The sequence below is a fragment of the Salminus brasiliensis genome, chromosome 8 (assembly GCF_030463535.1).
Source record: "Salminus brasiliensis chromosome 8, fSalBra1.hap2, whole genome shotgun sequence".
In the NCBI taxonomy this organism is placed as follows: domain Eukaryota; kingdom Metazoa; phylum Chordata; class Actinopteri; order Characiformes; family Bryconidae; genus Salminus; species Salminus brasiliensis.
Genome location: NC_132885.1, coordinates 9771937 through 9782301, shown reverse-complemented (window position 1 = coordinate 9782301; position 10365 = coordinate 9771937). Strand labels below are relative to the sequence as shown.

The window sequence follows — 10365 nt, the reverse complement described above, 5'->3', positions numbered from 1 at the left end:
CACAAATGATAAATATTTATCATATTTTCATTTAGAAAATATTACTTTCAGAAATATAATTGTTTAACATGTTTCTCAATGATGTTATCATATCTTCCCTTTACATTTAAAAAAATGTAGAGTTAAGAGTCCCTCATTTCAGTTTTAAGAAATGTTTTGAATCACAAGCATTGCTTTCATAGCGATCTTTAAATGAAAGACCCTATCTCTGTTTTCATTCAGACACCTAGCTGTTACTGAAACGGACAACAAAGATCTCACCTTAGTGAGACAAAGACTGAATGCCTGTAGCCTGTTGGGCTGAGGTGAGGCTGGCAAACGAACAGAGATGGATGTGTTTGGCGGAGCACCGCGGTTCCTGGCCTACCCTCGTCCTGTGGTGGTGCAGAGCGGCGCAGATGCCGTCCTGAAATGCCAGATTGGTGGGGATCCTAGACCAGCTGTCATATGGGAGAGGAACAATGAGAAAATCCACCCGGGGGGCAGATACCGTGTGTTTGAGGACGGCAATGTCTACAATCTCATTATCACTCTAGTGACTGCAGAGGATAGTGGCCAGTACATATGCAAGGCCAAGAACAGCATCGGGGAGACTTATGCTGCAGCAACGTTGAAAGTAGAAGGCGAAGCTCAAGAGATGGAGCAGAGGGAGGAGAACAAGCCCCGTTTCCTCATCAAGCCCCTCTCTACGCGCGTGGGCCGAGGAGAAGACGCTGTCTTCTCGTGTAAGCTGTGGGGAAATCCTAGGCCAGAGGTGGTGTGGGAGAAGGATGGAAAGAGGCTGAACGAGATCTTTGAGAGTACACATTTCAGCGTGGGCTACCAGGATGGGGGATGGTTCCAGCTAAAGATTTTTAAGACACGGGCACCTGATGGAGGGGTCTATACATGCAAGGCCAGGAATGAGTTCGGTGAAAGTCTTGCTGGAGCTGTGCTGCTGGTGGATGCAGGCCCAGGACATGAAGATGAGGGGAACCGCAATGGTTATACCAATGGCCACTGGAAGGCACATCAAGGAAAGCAGAGGAGTGGTAGACAGGTTGCATCACGGCTAAAGGATGAGCCTCTGCCAAACTCGGCCAAAGTGAAAATGTTTGCGGTGACAGAAGGAAAACATGCCAAATTCCGTTGCTATGTGACAGGGAAACCTAAGCCAGAAATTATCTGGAGAAAAGATGGGAGACTAATCTTGTCTGGGAGGCGGTATCTTCTATATGAAGACAGAGAGGGGTACTTCACTCTTAAAGTCCTCTACTGTAAACAGCAGGACAATGGGGTGTATGTCTGTGCTGCCTCCAACACTGCAGGGCAAACGCTGAGTGCAGTGCATCTTTCAGTTAAAGGTAAGACTTGACCATATGATTTGTTGTATGTTCTAGTGATCACTGTTGTTTTAGGTTTAAGCTTGTTTCTATAATCTACAAGAGTTTCAGTTATGTTTAACTGCAAGAAATGCACCGTGGGAGTTTTACTCTAATGACTAGTCTATACTCATTAGGGTAAAGTAGATTCCATGCAGTCCCAAGTCTGCAAAGTCACTTAAGCTCTGAAAGACAGGGGGGCCAATGCACATGGTAGTGATCTCTTGAGGTGGGGTCGTATTTCATGCATGGTCAACCAAATCGTCAAAGCAAAATGCTTGCATTGCAATACTGCTTCACAACCAAGCAAGGCAATAAAAACATGCACAAGGCTCACAAACACAAATGACGCTTTGGAGTATTAAAGCAAGCATGTGGAAGAAAAAGCTAATACTGTATATTTTCTGTTCATCATGATATACTGAATTTTTGTCTATGTACTAAACTATGTAAAACAACAGTCTTTTACCCTGACAGAGGTAATGTAGTACAGGTGATGGGACTACTGTATGTATCAAGCTAAATATATTAGTACAGCTACATGTAAATCCATTTCTACCTACGCTGTACAGTTTCTCCCTGTTCTGACACACTGAAGTCGCCTCAAGCAAGACTTGATCACGAGCTAATTTTGTGATGCAGATTCAGGTGGGCCTCTAGAACTGAAGCTGGAAGACACCAGTCTACATTCTTTCATTTACAACTGGCTCACACTGTCTCATGGTGTCAGTTACCGTTTATTTCCTACACAACTCAACAATGTGTTAATGGTCTTTCCATAGCACAGTTAAATGATCCTGCTTGTCTCTTTTATGGCCTTTTATGGCCTCTTACTAACATGTTTGCTGAGATGGATATTTGTTTGTTGTTTTGTTAGTAATATACTCTCAATAAGATATAGAGGTAAGATGTAGGTATGGATCAAATATTCTCAATGTTTGTTGGTTGTCTTCTAACTGTGACTGTTCCTGTTGTTCATAATTGCCTGGCAGGAGTATTGCTGTTTTGGTGCCCTAATCATTAGCTGACTTTTTGTTTTATATATATTGACTATATATATACACACAGTGTCATGTAAAAGTTGGGCGCCTTTGGTCAAGTGAGCTAGGTGAGTAACAGACTTAAAGGTAAATATGACACATTTATGTAATATTTTATACAAGCTTTTTTCCATCTTTTCCAGTTAGAAAAAAGGGACTGTAGCCAAAGTTTGGGCCCCTTGCATGGCCAGTACTCAGTAAAACCTCTTTTGGTTGGGTTTAGCTAGTATTAGAGCCTGTAAACAGTTTTTGCTGAGAGCTGACAGTTTTCTCCCATTCTTCCTTGGTTTCTAGTTTTTCTGCGAGAAAGCCCAATGTGGTGTTGAGGTGTGTTTGGGAGTCATGCGCTTTCCATCTTCAGCTGTTTCTATGGACAGTGTGATATTTGCCCTCACATGTGTTGGTTTTGTCTGTCCTTCAGACCTAAGCTTGACCACCTCCTGAAAAAACACCTCTGTCCTCTTATAGTCTTCTCCTGCTTATTGTAGATTTCATTTTCATGTGCTAGACATGATGCTAGATCATGTGCTGTCTGCTGATTGTTAGTACAAGGCTTCAAGAAGTCAAAAGATTTATAAAGCTTTAAAATTTTAATCTCTTGGTCTTGCCTAATGATTGACGAACGTAAAGAAGCCATAGCATCAGCAAGCTAATTGAGGTCTGAGAACTGAGAAAAGTGATCAGAGGCCTCAAATCTCTTGGGGTGCCCAAACATTTTACTTTTGCACGGTTCCTCCTTTCCCTTTTTTGTCAAAATATGCCCTTTGAAGATCAGTTCATCTTCAAATTTGACCAGGGGGCCCAACATTTTGCATGCCAAAATTGACTGATGTTAGCAACCTGAGAATGGCTATGGCAGTCTATGAGCTTTTACTGTGCACTGTGCAATATTTAATTGTGCTTCTTCTGTGACTACTGATAGAGCTAGCTATATGTGCAAGAAGTGTGAGCTAGTCTCTTATTTGAGACTAAGCTTTTATAGTGAGAGGGTCTTGACATTACAGAAGAACAGAGTTGATAAACTAGGCTTAACCTCGATGTTAGAAGCTCTAGGTTTGTCAGAAAGAGATCACCCTCAATTCTGGAAGCAGAGCCCTCACTGACCCCCAAACTAATAGGTGATGTCTTGACAGCCTAGTCACAAAGTCACACAAGTACCTCTCATTTCCAATTCACATGTCCAACAGGTTTGTACCGCTCAGTGAGACAAGTGAAAATAGGTTCTGCTTTAGGGGCACCAGCAGAAATTGTTTACTGAAAGAGTGCTGGTCATTAGAGGGAACCTGACGATGTTACTAACTAAGTGTTCTAGAATAATAGTTTTTCATGTAGGTGGTAATGACTTTCTTCTGTGGTGTTCGACAGTAATGTTAAAGAGGTGTGTACATTTACCCAGGCCATGTTCTTGGTGCTGACTTTTGAAACAAGATTTTAATGTTCACTTTGATAAAGCACAGGATTCACAGAGAAAGTATCTGTATCCTAAACTCTACTTAGACTTAGTAGTCCAGCAGACTAAGGTGCTGCCACTTTAACCCAAGGTTCACTGGTTTGGCCATCAGCAGCCGGAGTCTGAGAGAGCACAAGTCTGAAGAGCATCACATGTAAGGGGGAAGAGTATTAATGAGTTGGTTTGGGTAATTGGCTTTAAAATTGGGAAGGAAGGGTGTGTGTGTGTGTGTGTATTTATAACCAGTGTGCCATTATAACCAGATAATCATGTTATTAACTTCACCTGTTTGTGGTTTTAATGCTATGGCTATTTAGTGTATAGTGAATTCTTCATATATTAATGTTAACTTAGAATTTTTTTGAGCTAATTCTCCTTCCCTGATAAGACTACATCTGAGAATTTAGGTGTACACTTCTATTTCTGTATGATTTTATCACTGTATACCCATTAGTTATATTTCTATGCTTTTGTTGAGTAGTGTGTTTTTCTGTCTGGTGTCAAGAGGATGTGTTCCCATTGGTTTCTCTCAAGGTTTCCTTCACTTGATCAGAAAGAGTCTTGCTCTGCCACTATTGCCCCTGGCTTGGTCACTATGGGCTCGAACTTACTCGGATACTTCGTGACAATGCCAGTTGTTAAAAAAGTTTTGTATTAACAAACTGATTTGGACTTTGTTCTTTTGTAATATAAAGTTAAGGTATTTCATGAAATGCCTCCTGTTTTCAACACCAGAACCACCTGTAAGGTTCAAGCAACCACTCACTGACCTTCAGGTCTGGGAGCGGGACCTAGCCATTCTTGAGTGTGAAGTGCCAGAGGACTCCGTGCCCATCACATGGTATTTGGAAGACAGGCGGCTACAGCCAGGGGCCAAATATGGGATGGAGGAATGGGGGACAAAGCGCAGACTCACAATTCGCGACATCGGAGTTGATGATGATGGCATCTACCTATGCGAGATGCCAGATGGAGGAAGAAGCATTGCTGAGGTAGCTGTCAAAGGTAAATATCTAACAGGGATGTAGTAAGACTCTGAGGACAAGTTCAGATAAATCAGAATTTACATTAAATTTTAACTTTCACTGCATTTGTACCCTCTTGGTAGGTACCATTGTAAGAAAACTACCCAGAAAAGTGGATGTTCTGGAGGGAGAAAATGCAGCTTTCTGCGTGGAAGTCGAAGAAGAAGAAATGGACATTCACTGGTACAAGGAGGGTGTAGAGTTAAGGGAGACACATCAGACCATCCTCAAGTCCTTTGGCAGAACTCATATCTTGGTCTTTGTCAATACTACACCCCAAGATTCTGGCATGGTCACCTTCTACGTGGGCAGATCAAAGACATCTTCTCAGCTTAGAGTGAAAGGTTAGAAATCTTTTTTACATTTTTTACAAATCTTTTTCATACATTGTTACATTTGCTAGTACAGAATTTATTATATGACATCACATGTTTGCTGTTCATGCTTTCTCAGGTGCTAGGCACTGTCCACCCAGCTGTCCTATAGGAGTGCAGATAAACACAGAGCGTGCCAATGCAGCGCTCCTCTCCTGGGTTCCAGCGCAGGACTCTCGGAAGAATCCACCCTCAGGCTACATCCTAGAGAGACAGGAGATGGGCTCTCAGGAGTGGCTACAGTGTCTAACCACTGACTCAGCAACCTCAGTTGAGATTCTTGGTGACAGTGTCCCCTGTGAAGCGGATTATAGATTCCGTATCTGCAGTGTTAACAAGTATGGGAGAAGTGGATATGTGGAGTTCCCTCGAGCAGTTCACCTTGGTAAAAATTATAAATTTTTAATAACAGATGCCACCTATATTGGGAGCCCTCTGCACCTTAAGATTTGGTACTAATTCAAGCATTTGCTTGTTTTAGTACATAAAGTACTGTTATATATTTATTTTTTTTGGGGGTCTAGTAAGGATTACTAGTAATACTCATAACCAGGGATGTCCTAATCAAGATTTTTTTTACCCCCGGCCCAATCCAAGTCTCTTAATGCTGACTGTCAATTCAATCTTTGTATTTCAAAGTTATACAGCACCATAACTTAGATGTGCGATAAGATACACAACAGTAAACTGCAGTAAAATCACTATTGTTAGTAACAGTTTCTATAATCAGACTAAATTCTTAACTGATTTATTTTGTTTTGTAGCGACTTTCTAAATGATTATAAACTCTATAGTGTTTAATATCTTACAGTCCAGTCTAACCTGACCATTCATCTCTCTGACACTTCATCTGATCTGACACTTCTGCAGTCAGATCACTTAGTGTGTGGGCATTAGCTTTTTTAACCAGGCATAACTCAAGAGTAAAGATGGGATGGAAGAAGCAGCATCTTCCCAATTGGAGATAATGGAATACAATATCTTTGCCTGGGTGGTTTTGGCCAATAAATGAAAATAAACAAACATTTCATCTCCTAAAACTCTTTTAACTACTGTTCTGTTAGAGTTACTACTGGTCTGTTAAAGTTTAGCTCTTTCTTGAATTCTCCATTTCTCCTTAAATAATGCAGCAGTGACGTTCCGCTGTGAAATGTACACAATGTAACTGCACCACTATTTATGCCCTTATTGTTTTACTCTCTGAAGTAATGTCACAAATAACCTCTGTCCAGGAAGGTTTTTGAAAAATGTATAACCATAACCATATAGGTCCCATCCAATATCTAGAGAATTAGTTCTTCTAAAACAAATTATATGAGCTGCTGATGGAATTAAACAAATCAATAAAGTGGCTTTTAAGCTCTGGTAACCAGTGTTTATTAAAAATCATGTTATTTTTGCAGTATTTAAGATGTTTTTATGTAGCAAAGTGTTTTACAGCCAAGTTAAAGAGTATTTTACACAGTACTGTATGAAACAGCAAATGTATGTCTTTTCCAGTTCCAGTGGCCAAAATCCAAGCACCTCTACAAGATGCCTTGGTGCCTGAGGGTCAGGATGCCTGTTTTTCCATCGAGTTGTCCGCATCAGTCATAGGAACTTGGTTTCTGAATGGCAATCAGCTTCAGGAAGATGAACGCTTTTCCATCAGGCGGTCTCGTACACACCAGTCCCTTCGCATTCGGGGGGTACGAGATGCTGACAACGGAGCTGAAATCACCTTCATTGCTTATGGAATTCGTGATTCAGCAGCTTTGTATATACAAGGTAAGTTTCACAGGTGCTTAAGTTGTGTTCCTCAAGTATGCAGACAATCAATTATTATAAATGGCATACATGTTTCATTCAATGTGCAGCTCCACTGGTTAAATTCACTCCACTCTCCGAAATGGACCGTAATAAGTTTGTGGAAGTTGGCAATCCAATTGTGCTCTACTGCGAGTTGTCTGATCCAGAAGCCTTAGTCCGCTGGTATAAGAACGGAGTGGAGCTGCACTCAGTCGAAGGTCTTCACATCCAGTCGGAGGGAACGATGAGGAGAATCGTCATCCAATCAGCTGAGTTCTCCCATTCAGGAGTTTATAGCTGTGATGCCATTGATGATGTCATCAGGTTTAATGTGGAAGTTGAAGGTGAGTCGAGCCTCTTAATGAAAACTGTCGGAATTACTAACCACAATCATCTGTTCACATGTTTGAGTTTTGCTTGGTTCAGATATGTGATTTAATGCACCGACTTGCACCAAACTATAACGCACAACAGGAGCAACCATCCAAATGTTTGTTTAAATGAAAATGTACTGAAATACTAAATAACACTGATCAAAACACCTGTAGCCCCACCGGTGAGATTCACAGTGCTTCCCGAGGCTGAGAGAAACAAGTCCGTTGAAGCTGGCTGTCCAATTGTACTTCATTGTGAGCTCTCAGACCCAAGTGCCCAGGTCTCCTGGTTCAAAGATGGAGCAAAACTCCTACCGCAGAGTGGACTAGACACAGAGTCTGATTGCGCTAAGAGGACACTGGTAATCCAAAAGGCTGAATTTTTCCATTCTGGGGTGTACAGCTGCAAGACAAAGGGTGCTGCAGTCCAGTTCAATGTGGAAGTCAAAGGTGAATTAGTTTTCTTTTGGTCAACATGAAGAATTACTCAGTTACTATGCTCTCTAGTTCTGCTAGCACTAATGTATGTTTATAAGAGTATGCAGACTAGTGAAACGTCAAAATTACGAAAGGTATTCCAAAACGTGGACATTAAAAAAACTTTAAAATATCTATAGCTCCACCAGTGAGGTTCTCAGCTGTCCCCGACATTGAGAGGAGAAAGTGCGCTGAAGCAGGCTGCGCTGTTGTTCTGCAGTGCGAGATATCAGACTCAACTGCACAAGTCCACTGGTTCAAGGACGGCAAGCACATTCTCATAGAATCTGGAGTAGACTTCCAATCAGAAGGCTTCATACGGAGGCTAATCATTCAGACAGCAGCCCTGTCTCACTCTGGTGTGTACAGCTGCACAACAAGAGATGACACCGTCGAGTTTCATGTGGAAATCAGAGGTGATTCTGCCATCCTTATTATTATTACTTACATAACCTATATTAACTTGACGTCCTCTTTTTGATTAATGCCACTAACACTCCATGCCTTCTGTGTTGCTCTTCCATGATATTCTTTAGAGGTGTTAATATGTTGGGCTTTACTGCTGTGCTCTCATTAGCTGGGTAGCTTTTTTAGACAGTCAACACAATTCTTAAATGTTGTCTCAGTGTCACAGTTTTTCGTTTTTGTTTGTTTTGATGTGGAAAACAAAACTTGCTCTATTAAAATCTTGATGATTCTGTCATGAATCATCACCTGTAGCTGTACCAGTGCGGTTCTCAGCTGTTCCTGAAATTGAGAAGACAAAATGCATTGAAGCTGGCAGCTGTTTTGAGCTCCGCTGTGAGGTGTCAGACCCTACAGCCCACGTCCGCTGGTACAAGAACGAAACCGAGCTCCTCCCAGAGACTGGCTGGGACACTCAGGCTGAGGGCACACTGAGGATGTTGGTAGTCCAGTCAGCAGATCCCAGTCACTCTGGACTTTACTGCTGCAACACGTCTGACGACTCTGTCCAGTTCACTGTGGATATCAAAGGTGATTTTGTGGCTTTTTGAGAAACCTGTACGCTCAGTAACCCAGTTGCATAAAAAAAAGAAAAACTAGACGCACACTAACAAAAAAGGCCTACTGCGTTGTCTGTGTCTCATAGCACTGCTGTTATGGACATGTCTCTTACCTGTGCATCTTGTCTTGTGGGCAGCTGATTGATACTGTTGTTACCTGTTTTGTTTTGCATTACGTTGTTTAACTTGCTTCATGGCAGAAGGTCTGAGAGATCACAGATTAGTCAGGATGGGAAATTCTTCTTCTGTAATATGTAAGATATTAATGTTTTGTATATTCCATATCATATCATGTAAAGCTCCACCAGTGATGTTCTCAGCCTTCCCAGAGGTTGTGAAGAACCAGCTTTTTGAAGCAGACTACCCAACTGAGCTACACTGTGAGATCTCAGACCCACCAGCCAAGGTGTGTTGGTACGAGGATGGAGTAGAGCTCATCTCAAAAAGTCAACCTCATATCAAAAAGGAGGATTCCGGAAGGACACTAGCTGTCACGACAGCACAGGCTTCAGAGTCTGGACGCTACGACTGTGTGAGAAAGGATGATGTCATCCAGTTTAATGTACAAGATGAAGGTGATTTTTTGAATATTTGCCTGTAATCTACTAGCTGTTTTGGAGTGGCAACTAACAACTTTGCGCTCTGTGTAGGTTTTCAGCTCTCTTTATCTGTATTTGTTCAATGGAGCTTGTGCTTATCATTGGCTTTTAAAGCCGGTTACACATTTTAGTTTAAGTAAGTAGCCATCGAAAGTGTGTAAAGTATTCTTGTATCGATGATCACCTGTAGCTTCGCCTTTGGAATTGCTTGATGCTGCTGAAGTTGAGAAGAGCACATATGTTGAAGAAAGCATCCCCATTGCACTACAGTATAAAATCTTGGATTCCACTGAATGTAGCTACCAGTTAAAAGACGACGTTGAGGTGCTGCCTCAAGCTGGAATTGAATATGAGCCTCGAGTTAAACTGGAAGGACCTATAATACCTTTAATCATCGAACCATCTGAGACACCTTACAATGGGACAGAGAGACCTAGGACGCCAGATGATCCTACCCAGTTTAATGTGGACAAAGGTGGTGTGCCAGTATTATTTCTACCGCATTCTTAATTAGGAGCATTGACATGGTCGAGGCTAGTCAGCTTAACGTGTTCTTTGTGGCTTTCCTAACAGCCGAGCTGTCTCACTCTGAGGTGTACAAGGGTGAGATCTATGATGACACTGTCCAGTGCACTGTGGATATGAAAGGTGATATAATGCTACTCCACCCTGTGCATATTTAACCCAGTGCCTCTGCGCCACTAACTGTGGTGGTGTTTAACCCTTCCTAAGGCTGTTCCTCAAGATGCTTCCATGCACCATGGTTTTCCCATCCCAAACTAATCCCTGCTGTTATGTCTTGACCCAACATCCAGTTGGTCTGCAAATCCTTCTTCCCAGCTAACAACTATG

The 10365-nt window shown here is 41.9% G+C and overlaps 1 protein-coding gene across 1 annotated transcript in view; it reads left to right on the top strand.

The window, feature by feature from the left end:
- The first annotated feature begins 328 nt into the window (after nt 1–328).
- obsl1b (obscurin like cytoskeletal adaptor 1b) overlaps nt 329–10365 on the top strand; it is a 37643-nt gene continuing 27606 nt past the window's right edge. The window contains exons 1-6 of the mRNA XM_072686290.1: nt 329–1343; nt 4587–4856; nt 4960–5220; nt 5330–5635; nt 6751–7017; nt 7107–7382. Coding sequence (XP_072542391.1) covers nt 329–1343; nt 4587–4856; nt 4960–5220; nt 5330–5635; nt 6751–7017; nt 7107–7382 — 2395 coding nt within the window. The remainder of the gene's footprint in view (nt 1344–4586; nt 4857–4959; nt 5221–5329; nt 5636–6750; nt 7018–7106; nt 7383–10365) is intronic.